This window comes from Oncorhynchus keta, unplaced genomic scaffold (assembly GCF_023373465.1).
Source record: "Oncorhynchus keta strain PuntledgeMale-10-30-2019 unplaced genomic scaffold, Oket_V2 Un_contig_27363_pilon_pilon, whole genome shotgun sequence".
Lineage (NCBI taxonomy): Eukaryota > Metazoa > Chordata > Actinopteri > Salmoniformes > Salmonidae > Oncorhynchus > Oncorhynchus keta.
Window position 1 is genome coordinate 1 of NW_026285483.1, and position 16,383 is coordinate 16,383.

A 16,383-nucleotide genomic window follows, 5' to 3' on the forward strand; every position below is an offset into this window, starting at 1 on the left:
TGTACAGAAGGCACGGAGGGTAAAACCGCAAGTTTGACCCTACAGTCTCTCGAGCTCCTTCAGGTCCTGGAAGGCTCCCTCTCTATAAGACTGATCTTATTCTCCATCAACTGACTGTGGGGAGGGAGACAGGAGAGGAGGAGAGGAGGGGAGACGGGAGGGGAGAGAGACGGGGGAGAGGAGGGGGAGGGACGGGGAGGGGGAGAGACGGGGAGAGGAGGGGGAGGGGAGAGAAAGACGGGGTAGAGGGGGAGGGAGAGACGGAAGATATGTGGGAGGGAAGAGGAGAGAGAGCAACACAATTAGACCAAATCATGAGAAAACAAAAAGATAATTACTTTACTTACATTGGAAAGAATTAACAAAAACAGAGCAAACTAGAGAGTACACAGTGGCAGAATAGCTGACCACTGTGACTGACCCACAAGCTTTGACTATGTACAGACTCAGTGAGCATAGCCTTGCTTATTGAGAAAGGCCGCCGTAGGCAGACATGGCTCTCAAGAGAAGACAGGCTATGTGCTCACTGCCCACAAAATGAGGTGGAAACTGAGCTGCACTTCCTAACCTCCTGCCCAATGTGTGACCATATTAGAGAGACATATTTCCTCAAAACAAAACCAGTTTTGATAAACTCCCCATATCTACTGGGTGAAGTACCACAGTGTGCCATCACAGCAGCAAGACGTTTGTGACCTGTTGCCACGAGAAAAAGGTGAAACCAGTGAAGAACAAACACCATTATGTAACCGTTGTCAAATGGCTAGCTAGTTAGCGTTGGTGCGCCGTTAACTACGCTTCAAATCAAATCGGTGACATCACTTCCTTGTTAACAACGCTTCAAATCAAATCGTGACGTCACTTCCTTGTTAACAACGCTTCAAATCAAATCGGTGACATCACTTCCTTGTTAACAACGCTTCAAATCGGTGACATCACTTCCTTGTTAACAACGCTTCAAATCAAATCGGTGACATCACTTCCTTGTTAACGATGCTTCAAATCGGTGACATCACTTCCTTGTTAACAACGCTCAAATCAAATCGGTGACATCACTTCCTTTGTTAAAAATGCTTCAAATGGTGACATCACTTCCTTGTTAACAACGCTTCAAATCAAATCGGTGACATCACTTGTTAACAACCTTCAAATCGGGTGCGTCACTTCCTTGTTAAACAACGCTCAAATCAACATCACTTCCTTGTTAACAACGCAAATCGGGTGACATCCTTTGTTAACAACGCTTCAAATCGGTGACATCACTTTGTTAACAACGCTTCAAATCAAATCGGTGACATCACTTCCTTGTTAACAACGCTTCAAATCGGTGACGTCACTTCCCTTGTTAACAACGCTTCAAATCAAATCGTGACATCACTTCCTTGTTAACAACGCTTCAAATCAAATCGGTGACATCACTTCCTTGTTAACAACGCTTCAAATCGGTGACGCTCACTTCCTTGTTAACAACGCTTCAAATCAAATCGGTGACATCACTTCCTTGTTAACAACGCTTCAAATCGGTGACGTCACTTCCTTGTTAACAACGCCAAATCAAATCGGTGACGTCACTTCCTTGTTGCTCAACGCTAAATCAAATCGGTGACGTCACTTCCTTGTTAACAACGCTTCAAATCAAATCCCGGGTGCGTTTCCCTTGTTAACAACGCTCAAATCGGTGACATCACTGCCTTGTTAACAACGCTTCAAATCGGTGACATCACTTCCTTGTTAAAAACGCTTCAAATCGGGTGACATCACTTCCTTGTTAACAACGCTTCAAATCGTGACATCACTTCCTTGTTAAAAACGCTTCAAATCGGTGACATCACTTCCTTGTTAACAACACTTCAAATCAAATGGTGACATCACTTCCTTGTTAACAACGCTTCAAATCGGTGACATCACTTCCTTGTTAACAACGCTTCAAATCGGTGATGTGTTACAGAGGGTCAAATCGGTCATCAGTCCAGGTTGGGACGCCAAATCGTGTTACATCAGGGTCCCTGGTTAACGAGTCCAAATTGGGACAGGCTTCCTTGTTACAGAGTGGTCCCTGGTTAACGATGTCCAGGTTGGGAGGCGTGTGTTAACAGAGGGTCCCTGGTTCGAGTCCAGGTTGGGAGGCCACGTGTTGCAGAGGGTCCCTGGTTAACGAGTCCAGGTTGGGAGGCCAGTGTTACAGAGGGTCCCTGGTTCGAGTCCAGGTTGGGAGGCCACGTGTGACAGAGGGTCCCTGGTTCGAGTCCAGGTTGGGAGGCGATGTGTTACAGAGGGTCCCTGGTGAGTCCAGGTTGGGAGGCCACGTGTTACAGAGGGTCCCTGGTTAACGAGTCCAGGTTGGGAGGCCATGTGTTACAGAGGGTCCCTGGTTCAACGTCCCAGGTTGGGAGGCGATGTGTTACAGAGGGTCCCTGGTTCGAGTCCAGGTTGGGAGGCCATGTGTTACAGAGGTCCCTGGTTCGAGTCCAGGTTGGGAGGCCATGTGTTACAGAGGGTCCCTGGTTCGAGTCCAGGTTGGGAGGCGATGTGTTACAGAGGGTCCCTGGTTCGAGTCCAGGTTGGGAGGCCATGTGTTGCAGAGGGTCCCTGGTTCGAGTCCAGGTTGGGAGGCCATGTGTTACAGAGGGTCCCTGGTTCGAGTCCAGGTTGGGAGGCCATGTGTTGCAGAGGGTCCTGGGTTCGAGTCCAGGTTGGGAGGCCATGTGTTGCAGAGGGTCCCTGGTTCGAGTCCAGGTTGGGAGGCCATGTGTTACAGAGGGTCCCTGATTCGAGTCCAGGTTGGGAGGCAGCAGAGGGTCCCTGGTTCGAGTCCAGGTTGGGAGGTGATGTGTTACAGAGGGTCCCTGGTTCGAGTCCAGGTTGGGAGGCCATGTGTTACAGAGGGTCCTGGGTTCGAGTCCAGGTTGGGAGGCCATGTGTTACAGAGGGTCCCTGGTTCGAGTCCAGGTGGGGAGGAGATGTGTTGCAGAGGGTCCCTGGTTCGAGTCCAGGTTGGGAGCGATGTGTTACAGAGGGTCCCTGGTTCGAGTCCAGGTTGGGAGGCCATGTGTTACAGAGGGTCCCTGGGTTCGAGTCCAGGTTGGGAGGCCATGTGTTGCAGAGGGTCCCTGGTTGATGTCCAGGTTGGGAGGCCATGTGTTGCAGAGGGTCCTGGTTCGAGTCCAGGTTGGGAGGCCATGTGTTGCAGAGGGTCCCTGGTTCGAGTCCAGGTTGGGAGGCCATGTGTTACAGAGGGTCCCTGGTTCGAGTCCAGGTTGGGAGGCCATGTGTTACAGAGGGTCCCTGGTCTCGAGTCCAGGCTGGAGGCCGTGTTGCAGAGGGTCCCTGGTTCGATGTCCAGGTTGGGAGGCCATGTGTTGCAGAGGGTCCCTGGTTCGAGTCCAGGCTGGGAGGCGATGTGTTACAGAGGGTCCCTGGTTCGAGTCCAGGTTGGGAGGCCATGTGTTGCAGAGGGTCCCTGGTTCGAGTCCAGGTTGGGAGGCCATGTGTTGCAGAGGGTCCCTGGTTGATGTCCAGGTTGGGAGCCACGTGTTGCAGAGGGTCCCTGGTTGAGTCCAGGTTGGGAGGCCATGTGTTGCAGAGGGTCCCTGGTTCGATGTCCAGGTTGGGAGGCCATGTGTTGCAGAGGGTCCCTGGTTCGATGTCCAGGTTGGGAGGCCATGTGTTGCAGAGGGTCCCTGGTTCGAGTCCAGGTTGGGAGGCGATGTGTTACAGAGGGTCCCTGGTTCGAGTCCAGGTTGGGAGGCCATGTGTTGCAGAGGGTCCCTGGTTGAGTCCAGGTTGGGAGGCCATGTGTTGCAGAGGGTCCCTGGTTCGAGTCCAGGTTGGGAGGCGATGTGTTACAGAGGGTCCCTGGTTCGAGTCCAGGTTGGGAGGCGATGTGTTACAGAGGGTCCCTGGTTCGAGTCCAGGTTGGGAGGCCATGTGAGTTACAGGGTCCCTGGTTCATTTTTTAATTGAGTCCAGGTTGGGAGCACGTGTTGCAGAGGTCCTGGTTCCCAATAAAGGCCATTAAATTGAAGTGAATAGAGTTGAATTAAATTGAATGTAAATGAATTGAATTGAATGGAAATGAATTGAATGGAAATGAATTGAATGGAATTGAAAGGAATGGTAACATATGTTTCCCATGACAACAAAGCTTCTGAAATTGAAATAGGATAGAATTGACAAGAGGTTACTTCAGTGTGTTGATAGGACGACACACACACACACACACACACACACACACACACACACACACACACACACACACACACACACACACACACACACACACACACACACACACACACACACACACACACACACACACACACACACACACACACACACACACACACACACACTATATTTTAAGGACATAATCTCTTAGAGGTATGTGAGAAATTCCTACCCCACACTGCCATTCACTTTAAACAGTCAAGCAACACCACACACACACACACACACACACACACACACACACTATATTTTAAGGACATAATCTCTTAGAGGTATGTGAGAAATTCCTACCCCACACTGCCATTCACTTTAAACAGTCAACACCCAACACACACACCACACACACACACACACACACACACACACACACACACACACACACACACACACACACACACACACACACACACACACACACACACACACACACACACACACACACACACACACAGACAGACAGATATCCCTCCCCCCACACCAAACAGCAAAAGGAGAAATCCTAAAACCTGAAAACATACAAGGTAGGAAACCTGTTTCTACAAGACTCTCCCTCTCTTTCCTTCTCTCCTTCTCTGAACTGCATTCCTCCCTCCGCGGTTTACATGTACCGAGTGCTCTCTCTCGTTCCGTCTTTCGCTCTCGATCACTTCCTGTGTGGTTTTAATGAGGGTAACACATGTCCCTGGGGCCGGCTGGTTAAAATAACTCCCCGCCTGACACTTCCCATGTAGATTAACACTGAGGAGAGGCAGCAACAGACACAGATACAGATTCACTACTATAACAGCTGCTGCTGCCTGCACACAGCACACGCACACACACACACACACACACACACACACACACACACACACACACACACACACACCATGGAGACACGGTCTGACAGACAGACAGACACACACACACACACACACAGACACACACGCACACACAGAGAGGGACAGACAGCAGCCTTCATTAGGCTACATGACAGACAGACAGACAGACAGACAGACAGACAGACAGACAGACAGACACAGAGGACAGACAGCAGCCTTCATTAGCTACATGACAGACAGACAGACAGACAGACAGACAGACAGACAGACAGACAGACAGACAGACAGACAGACAGACAGCCTTCAGAGGAGGGACAGACAGCAGCCTTCATTAGGCTACATGACAGACAGACAGACAGACAGACAGCACAGACAGACAGACAGACAGAGGGACAGACAGCAGACAGACAGACAGACAGACAGACTTTAAATGGTTTAACTTGGGTCAAACGCTTCGGGTAGCCTTCCACGAGCTTCCCACAATAAGTTGGGTGAGTTTTGGCCCATTCCTCCTGACAGAGCTGGTGTAACTGAGTCAGGTTTGTAGGTCTCCTTGCTCACACACACTTTTCAGTTCTGCCTAAATGTTCTATAGGATTGAGGTCAGGGCTTTGTGATGGCCACTCCAATACCTTGAATTTGTTGTCCTTAAGGCATTTTGCCACAACTTTGGAAGTATGCTTGGGGTGATTGTCCATTTGGAAGACCCATTTGTGACCAAGCTTTAACTTAACTTAAGCTTAAACTGATGTCTTGAGATGATGCTTCAATATATCCACATACTTTCTGACTCCAGATCTGACTCCAGGTCTGACTCCAGGTCTGTGTCTGACTCCAGGTCTGTGTCTGACTCCAGGTCTGACTCCAGGTCTGTGTCTGACTCCAGATCTGACTCCAGGTCTGACTCCAGGTCTGTGTCTGACTCCAGATCTGACTCCAGGTCTGACTCCAAGTCTGTGTCTGACTCCAGGTCTGTGTCTGACTCCAGGTCTGACTCCAGGTCTGGGTCTGTCTCCCAGGTCTGTCTCCAGGTCTGTCTCCAGGTCTGACTCAGGTCTGACTCCAGGTCTGACTCCAGGTCTGGGTCTGTCTCCAGGTCTGGGTCTGTCTCCAGGTCTGTCTCCAGGTCTGTCTCCAGGTCTGACTCCAGGTCTGTCTCCAGGTCTGTCTCCAGGTCTGACTCCCAGGTCTGGGTCTGTCTCCAGGTCTGGGTCTGTCTCCAGGTCTGTCTCCAGGTCTGTCTCCAGGTCTGTCTCCAGGTCTGTCTCCAGGTCTGGGTCTGACTCCAGGTCTGTCTTCAGGTCTGTGTCTGTCTCCAGGTCTGTCTCCAGGTCTGACTCCAGGTCTGTGTCTGACTCCAGGTCTGTCTCCAGGTCTGACTCCAGGTCTGACTCCAGGTCTGTCTCCAGGTCTGACTCCAGGTCTGACTCCAGGTCTGTGTCTGACTCCAGGTCTGACTCCAGGTCTGTGTCTGACTCCAGGTCTGTGTCTGACTCCAGGTCTGACTCCAGGTCTGACTCCAGGTCTGACTCCAGGTCTGTGTCTGACTCCAGGTCTGACTCCAGGTCTGTCTCCAGGTCTGACTCCAGGTCTGACTCCAGGTCTGACTCCAGGTCTGACTCCAGGTCTGTGTCTGACTCCAGGTCTGACTCCAGGTCTGACTCCAGGTCTGACTCCAGGTCTGTGTCTGACTCCAGGTCTGACTCCAGGTCTGTGTCTGACTCCAGGTCTGACTCCAGATCTGGGTCTGTCTCCAGGTCTGTCTCCAGGTCTGTCTCCAGGTCTGGGTCTGACTCCAGGTCTGTCTCCAGGTCTGACTCCAGATCTGGGTCTGTCTCCAGGTCTGTCTCAGGTCTGTCTCCAGGTCTGGGTCTGACTCAGGTCTGTCTCCAGGTCTGTCTCCAGGTCTGTCTCCAGGTCTGGGTCCGTCTCCAGGTCTGTCTCCAGGTCTGTCTCCAGGTCTGACTCCAGGTCTGACTCCAGGTCTGTGTCTGACTCCAGGTTTGGGTCTGTCTCCAGGTCTGTCTCCAGGTCTGTCTCCAGGTCTGTCTCCAGGTCTGACTCCAGATCTGACTCCAGATCTGACTCTGGTTGTGGACTGGGTGGCAGATGGCCAGCTCCTGCTCTGAGGGTCATGAGTTCAATCTCATTGACAGGCATTCATTCATTATTATTTCGAAATTTGAGGTTTGGAGCAATTTATAAATGTGTAAAAAGGTCTAATTTGTCACTGAGACTGTGATAACTCGTTGATAGGCTATAATGTATATATCAACAACTCTTTTAACAGTAATTGACAGCCTTGTTTATCTCCAGGTCCATTTATAGGCTACTGAAAACGGCAGGTTGTATAAAAGGTCTGTTTTAGTTTCTTTGACCCCAGTACTAACTATAACTATAGGTTCCTGTGGTAATAACTATAGGTTCCCGTGGTAATAACTATAGGTTCCCGTGGTAATAACTATAGGTTATATGGTAATAACTATAGGTTCCCGTGGTAATAACTATAGGTTCCGTTTGTAATAACTATAGGTTCCCGTTGTAATAACTATAGGTTCCGTGGTAATAACTATAACTATAGGTTCCCGTGGTAATAACTATAGGTTCCCGTGGTAATAACTATAGGTTCCCGTTGTAATAACTATAGGTTCCAGTTGTAATAACTATAGGTTCCCGTTGTAATAACTATAGGTTCCCGTTGTAATAACTATAGGTTCCCGTTGTAATAACTATAGGTTCCCGTTGTAATAACTATAGGTTCCCGTTGTAATAACTATAGGTTCCCCGTTGTAATAACTAAAGGTTCCCGTGGTAATAACTATAACTATAGGTTCCCGTTGTAATAACTATAGGTTCCCGTTGTAATAACTATAGGTTCCGTGGTAATAACTATAACTATAGGTTCCCGTTGTAATAACTATAGGTTCCGTTGTAATAACTATAGGTTCCCGTTGTAATAACTATAGGTTCCCGTTGTAATAACTATAGGTTCCCCGTTGTAATAACTATAGGTTCCCCTTGTAATAACTATAGGTTCCCCTTGTAATAACTATAGGTTCCGTGGTAATAACTATAACTATAGGTTCCGTGGTAATAACTATAGGTTCCGTTGTAATAACTAAAGGTTCCCCTTGTAATAACTATAGGTTCCCGTTGTAATAACTATAGGTTCCGTTGTAATAACTATAGGTTCCGTGGTAATAACTATAGGTTCCGTGGTTATAACTATAGGTTCCCGTTGTAATAACTATAGGTTCCAGTGGTAATAACTATAGGTTCCGTGGTAATAACTATAGGTTCCCCTTGTAATAACTATAGGTTCCGTTGTAATAACTAAAGGTTCCGTGGTGATAACTATAGGTTCCCGTTGTAATAACTATAGGTTCCTGTGGTAATAACTATAGGTTCCGTGGTAATAACTATAGGTTCCCGTGTAATAACTATAGGTTCCCATTGTAATAACTATAGGTTCCCGTTGTAATAACTATAGGTTCCCGTTGTAACAACTATAACTATAGGTTCCCGTGGTAATAACTATAGGTTCCCGTTGTAATAACTATAGGTTCCCGTTGTAATAACTATAGGTTCCCGTTGTAATAACTATAGGTTCCCGTGGTAATAACTATAGCCGACTACTTACAGCACACGCAGATTCCTCAGTCCAGCGAAGTCGGCCTTGGTGATTTTAGTCAGATTATTAGCGTTCAGATCCCTGGAGAAACAAGACGAAATGACGAGTTACAATATATAACACAAACATAAATAATCAATCATTCATATTTAAAACATGTTCTAAAAAACAGATTTGAATAACACACAACCTATACTGTGCCAGTATTACCCTGGTTATTGACGTTATTTAGGCCACAATTAAATGACTGAATTTAAAACAAACGATGGAGGAGAATCTCAGGTGGACATGTTCACCTTTCCATTACAGATCAGAGAAGTCAGCCTACGAGACATAAAGGAATGGTGAGATAATTCAAACCTACGAAACGGTGAGCAGGATAAAGGAATGATGAGATAACGATGAGCAGGATAAAGGAATGGTGAGATAACGATGAGCAGGATAAAGGAATGATGAGATAACGATGAGCAGGATAAAGGAATGGTGAGATAACGATGAGCAGGATAAAGGAATGATGAGATAATTCAAACCTATGAAACGATGAGCAGGATAAAGGAATGATGAGATAACGATGAGCAGGATAAAGGAATGATGAGATAACGATGAGCAGGATAAAGGAATGATGAGATAACGATGAGCAGGATAAAGGAATGATGAGATAAGCGATGAGCAGGATAAAGGAATGGTGAGATAACGATGAGCAGGATAAAGGAATGGTGAGATAACGATGAGCAGGATAAAGGAATGGTGAGATAATTCAAACCTATGAAACGATGAGCAGGATAAAGGAATGATGAGATAACGATGAGCAGGATAAAGGAATGGTGAGATAATTCAAAACCGATGAGCAGGATAAAGGAATGATGAGATAACGCAGGATAAAGGAATGATGAGATAACGATGAGCAGGATAAAGGAATGGTGAGATAATTCAAACCTATGAAACGATGAGCAGGATAAAGGAATGATGAGATAACGATGAGCAGGATAAAGGAATGGTGAGATAATTCAAACCTACGAAGCGATGAGCAGGATAAAGGAATGATGAGATAACGATGAGCAGGATAAAGGAATGGTGAGATAATTCAAACCTATGAAACGATGAGCAGGATAAAGGAATGGTGAGATAACGATGAGCAGGAAAAGGAATGGTGAGATAATTCAAACCTATGAAACGATGAGCAGGATAAAGGAATGATGAGATAACGATGAGCAGGATAAAGGAATGATGAGATAACGATGAGCAGGATAAAGGAATGGTGAGATAATTCAAACCTATGAAACGATGAGCAGGATAAAGGAATGATGAGATAACGATGAGCAGGATAAAGGAATGGTGAGATAATTCAAACCTACGAAACGATGAGCAGGATAAAGGAATGATGAGATAACGATGAGCAGGATAAAGGAATGGTGAGATAATTCAAACCTATGAAACGATGAGCAGGATAAAGGAATGGTGAGATAACGATGAGCAGGATAAAGGAATGATGAGATAATTCAAACCTATGAAACGATGAGCAAGATAAAGGATTGATGAGATAAAGATGAGCAGGATAAAGGAATGGTGAGATAACGATGAGCAGGATAATGGAATGATGAGATAATTCAAACCTATGAAACGATGAGCAGGATAAAGGAATGATGAGATAACGATGAGCAGTATAAAGGAATGATGAGATAATTCAAACCTATGAAACGATGAGCAGGATAAAGGAATGATGAGATAACGATGAGCAGGATAAAGGAATGATGAGATAACGATGAGCAGGATAAAGGAATGATGAGATAACGAGGAGCAGGATAAAGGAATGATGAGATAACGATGAGCAGGATAAAGGAATGGTGAGATAACGATGAGCAGGATAAAGGAATGATGAGATAACGATGAGCAGGATAAAGGAATGATGAGATAACGATGAGCAGGATAAAGGAATGATGAGATAACGATGAGCAGGATAAAGGAATGATGAGATAACGATGAGCAGGATAAAGGAATGATGAGATAACGATGAGCAGGATAAAGGAATGATGAGATAAAGATGAGCAGGATAAAGGGATGGTGAGATAACGATGAGCAGGATAAAGGAATGGTGAGATAACGATGAGCAGGATAAAGGAATGATGAGATAATTCAAACCTATGAAACGATGAGCAGGATAAAGGATTGATGAGATAACGATGAGCAGGATAAAGGAATGGTGAGATAACGATGAACAGGATAAAGGAATGATGAGATAACGATGAGCAGGATAAAGGAATGATGAGATAAAGATGAGCAGTATAAAGGAATGGTGAGATAACGATGAGCAGGATAAAGGAATGATGAGATAATTCAAATGAAACGCAGCAGGATAAAGGAATGATGAGATAACGATGAGCAGGATAAAGGAATGATGAGATAACGATGAGCAGGATAAAGGAATGATGAGATAACGATGAGCAGGAAAAAGGAATGATGAGATAATGAGCATGATAAAGTGATGAGATAACGATGAGCATGATAAAGGAATGATGAGATAACGATGAGCAGGATAAAGGAATGGTGAGATAATTCAAACCTATGAAACGATGAGCAGGATAAAGGAATGGTGAGATAACGATGAGCAGGAAAAGGAATGGTGAGATAATTCAAACCTATGAAACGATGAGCAGGATAAAGGAATGATGAGATAACGATGGGCAGGATAAAGGAATGATGAGATAACGATGAGCAGGATAAAGGAATGGTGAGATAATTCAAACCTATGAAACGATGAGCAGGATAAAGGAATGATGAGATAACGATGAGCAGGATAAAGGAATGATGAGATAATTCAAACCTATGAAACGATGAGCAGGATAAAGGAATGATGAGATAACGATGAGCAGGATAAAGGAATGATGAGATAACGATGAGCAGGATAAAGGAATGATGAGATAAGCGATGAGCAGGATAAAGGAATGATGAGATAACGATGAGCAGGATAAAGGAATGGTGAGATAACGATGAGCAGGATAAAGGAATGGTGAGATAACGATGAGCAGGATAAAGGAATGGTGAGATAACGATGAGCAGGATAAAGGAATGGTGAGATAACGATGAGCAGGATAAAGGCATGATGAGATAATTCAAACCTATGAAGCGATGAGCAGGATAAAGGATTGATGAGATAACGATGAGCAGGATAAAGGAATGATGAGATAACGATGAGCAGGATAAAGGAATGATGAAAACGATGAGCAGGATAAAGGAATGATGAGATAAAGATGAGCAGTATAAAGGAATGGTGAGATAACGATGAGCAGGATAAAGGAATGATGAGATAATTCAAACCTATGAAACGATGAGCAGGATAAAGGAATGATGAGATAACGATGAGCAGGATAAAGGAATGATGAGATAATGATGAGCAGGATAAAGGAATGATGAGATAACGATGAGCAGGATAAAGGAATGAGACGATGAGCAGGATAAAGGAATGATGAGATAACGATGAGCAGGATAAAGGAATGATGAGATAACGATGAGCAGGATAAAGGAATGATGAGATAACGATGAGCAGGATAAAGGAATGATGAGATAACGATGAGCAGGATAAAGGAATGATGAGATAACGATGAGCAGGATAAAGGAATGATGAGATAACGATGAGCAGGATAAAGGAATGATGAGATAACGATGAGCAGGATAAAGGAATGATGAGATAACGATGAGCAGGATAAAGGAATGATGAGATAACGAGGGAGCAGGATAAAGGAATGATGAGATAACGAGGAGCAGGATAAAGGAATGATGAGATAACGATGAACAGGATAAAGGAATGATGAGATAACGTGACAATGAGCAGGATAAAGGAATGATGAGATAATTCAAACCTATGAAAGGAGCAGGATAAAGGAATGATGAGATAACGATGAGCAGGATAAAGGAATGATGAATAACGATGAGCTAATAGGATTCAGGGATGGTGAGATAACGATGATAGTGATAAAGGAATGACCCCTGAGATAACGATGGAGCAGGATAAAGGAATGATGAGATAACGATGAGCAGGATAAAGGAATGATGAGATAAGGATGAGCAATAAAGCAATAGTGCTACAGTTTAATTGTCGGATTATAGCCATTAGGGAGATCAATAAACCTCAATCTGTTGACAGGTAAATGAAAATGTTTTAGTTTAACAAAAACATCCATCTCCACAGTCGGGTAGAAAAACTCTCCTACAGGATTTATTAGCTTCAAAAAGTACATTCACTAAATCCGTATTTTGATTAGTTCGAGCTGTGTGTGTGTGTATAGCCTTAGTGGGAGACAATAAACCCTGTATAGTGACTGTCCTAATACCCCTGTGTGTGTGTTGTGTGTGTGTGTGTGTGTGTGTGTGTGTGTGTGTGTGTGTGTGTGTGTGTCTGTGTGTGTGTGTGTGTGGTGGGGTGTGTGTAAACTGTGTGTGTGTGTGTCCTAATGCGTGTGTGTGTGTGTGTGTGTGTGTGGGTGAGTGTTAATGTGTGTGTGTGTGTGTGTGTGTGTGTGTGTGTGTGTGTGTGTGTGTGTGTGTGTGTGAGTGTGTAAACTGTATAGTGACTGTCCTAATGTGGTGTGTATTATAGCCTTGTGTGTGTGTGTGCGTGTGTGTGTGTGTGTGTGTGACTGTGTGTCCTGTGTGGTGTGTGTGTATGCCTGTGTGTGTGAGACAATGTGTGTGTGACTACAGTGTGTGTGTGTGGTCTGTATTATAGCCTTCGTGGCGTGTGAGACAATAAACTGTGTAGTGACTGGGTTTCGGACTGGTCAAATATTTTCTGCGGGAGGAGACAATAAACTATATAAGACTACAGTCCCGTACCGATGGGTCTATATTATAGCCTTCAGGGAGGAGACAATAAACTATATAGTGACTTCAGTCCTAATACCCTGGTCTAAAAGCCTTCAGGGAGGAGACAATAAACCCTATATAGTGACTACAGTCCTAATACCCCTGGTCTATGGTTCTGTTGAGGAGAAAACTTCATCAGAATGGACTTCATTTTTGGAGGATTCTGTTGTAGGGGCGGGCGGGAGACAATAAAGCCTAGTGGTTAGAGCGTTGGACTAGTAACCTGGTCTATAGGTTATAGCGTTCAAGGGAGCTGACAATAAAGGTACAAATCTACAGTTCTGCCCCTGAACAGGCAGTTAATACTGTTCCCAGGGATTGAAAATAAGAATGTGTGACTTAACTGACTTGCCTGGTTAAATAAAGGTAAAATAAATAAAAATACTATTATCAAATAATACCCCTAGGTGGACTTATATTATAGCAATTTTACCAGCAATGAGGGAGACAATAAACTATATGTGATTTACCTAGTACCCCTGGTCTATATTATACCCCAGGAGGGGGACAATAAACCTATGGACTACAGTCCTAATACCCCTGGTCTATATTATAGCCCAGGAGGGGAGACAATCCTTCTAGTGACTGGTCCTTCTAGTAGCTCAGTTGGTAGAGCATGGCGCTTCACGCCAGGGTAGTGGGTTCGAGACAACCCATATAGAATGACTACACTGTAAGTACCCCTGGTCTATATTAAAGCCTTCTGGGAAACAATAAATTATTATTATATATTATTATATTATTATATTATAGCCTTATTATATATTAAACTATATAGTGACTACAGTCCTAGTACCCCTGGTCTATATTATAGCCTTCAGGGAGGGAGACAATAAACTATATAGTGACTACAGTCCTAATACCCCTGGTCTATATTATAGCCTTCAGGGAGGGGAGACAATAAACTATATAGTGACTACTGTATATACTCACAGTCTCTCTGCATTGCGTGGTATATTCCTGGGAACGCTGCGAAGACCCTGGCCGTGACAGTCCACAGTAGAGCCGGAACAGGAGCACTGTGCCGGGCATGGCTGGCCCTCTGCCCGGCTGGACAGCCCCAGGACCACCAGGACAGCCAGCAGACAGCGACACAGACCCAGAGCTGAGGCCGACCGTAGGGACATTATCACTGCAGTGGACTGGTTTGGTAGCCTATACCAAGGAGAGAGGAGCCAAGGAGTCACCGAAGGGGTTGTAAAATCCACAGGAGGAGTTTAAAATCCCCACGAGGAGGATTCCAACTCGTTCTCTCTTTCTGTTTGTTTATTTTGTTTTGCTCCTCCTCGTTGTTGCGGTTTTATTGTAGTATATAAAAAATCACATGTCAGACGAAACCCGCAAGTCTGGATGACAGCGGCCGGGCGGAAAGAGAGTGCGGCAGGGCGGCAGGCTGGTAGACGGACAACTGGCGCTAGAGCGGCACAAAGTTCTCCCACATGGCCGCGGCATGCAGTGCGGTAATCCCCTCCGTGTGAAGCGATGTATACACGGTGAACCCAAGAAACACCTCCTAATGAACCTTTTGGCGAAACACACACACTCGCCCTCTCTCACACACACACACACACACACCAGGTGAGATTAGACACAGCGCGAGGTGGGTGAGTGATTGGCTGTTATATTATTCATTCACAGCACGCGCAGAGCGAATAAATCGTGATCTCGTGCAGGTCAACGTGGCTGAGGTATTGATTTCCTTCAGACGTCCGTTTAACACCGGGAAGAGCCCCGTGCTTAGAATCACACTCCGTGTGTGTGTGTTGTCGGTGAAAGAGCTCTCCGAGACTGCGTGTGTGTGTGTGAGGGAGAAGAGAAGAAAACAGGAACGTTTCACTGCGTCTGTCCAAGCAACACCTCGCACGCACACACACACTCAATCCCTCTTTTCTCCCTTCCTCTCACTCTCCCTTTCTCTCTCTCCCTATCACTCGAACACACACACACACACACACACACACACACACACACACACACACACACACACACACACACACACACACAATGACGAGTCTGCGTTTTCCTCCGAGGCAGAGCGACGCTGTGCGTTAGACCACTCACTCTCTCTCTCTCTCTGCAGTGGCCCGGCCACCTGATGCCGTGAGCGGTGTAGAGGAGAGACGAGGCCCGTCTTGGAAAGTAACCACCGTAAACCAATCGTAACCTACCGGTCGGTGCACCTTCAAAAAATCACTCTTGAGAGATCCTTGAAGGTTACAAGTGTTCACCACAGCAGCAGAAAACAAAAATAATCCAAAAACCCAGGAGCGGAAACGCAGCGGAGGAGAGTAGCCTAATTAGGAGGTTGTTAGATCCAAAACGGTTCAGGTAGTAGTATCCCAAATAAACCCCGCAGGAAAGTTGAGGTAATGTTGCAGGAATAGTAACGAGTCAAAGGGAGGAGGGGGTAGAGAATACCTCCGTGTCTCTGTCTGCAGAATCAACCGGGGTTTGTTTATAACAGCGCTGCGTCAAAACCTGTTCAATGTTACACACATTCTCCCAACCGCGCGTTTCGGCTGTCAATCTCATCCGTTAATCCGTGCCGTTTATTTCGGTGTTTCTGTCTCCATGGGCTGGGGGATTTCACCCTCTGTTTTTAACGTGCGAACTCACAGCAGTGTGGACCAGGGAACTCCCTTTCCAACCCCAAGCCCTGGAAGCTTTATACTGGCCGGATAACTCCTCCCTACCCCCGCCCCGAACCCGACTCCTGCCCGCTACCCCTCTACCTTGTACGGTGCTCAGACACAGTCACACTGTCACACTGCCTGGTTTCTACATTTACATACATTACATTTAAGTCATTTTAGCAGACGCTCTTATCCAGAGCGACTTACAAAT

At 45.8% G+C, this 16,383-nt stretch overlaps 1 protein-coding gene across 1 annotated transcript; it reads right to left on the bottom strand.

The window, feature by feature from the left end:
* Positions 1-59: 59 nt before the first annotated feature.
* On the bottom strand, positions 60-15,333 carry LOC127922837 (slit homolog 2 protein-like). The gene is made up of 3 exons (XM_052506701.1): positions 14,473-15,333; positions 8,689-8,760; positions 60-114 (listed from the first exon to the last, which is right to left on the bottom strand). Exons 1-3 carry the CDS (start codon positions 14,664-14,666, stop codon positions 60-62), a joined length of 321 nt encoding a protein of 106 aa, XP_052362661.1. The 5' UTR covers positions 14,667-15,333.
* Positions 15,334-16,383: the final 1,050 nt, after the last annotated feature.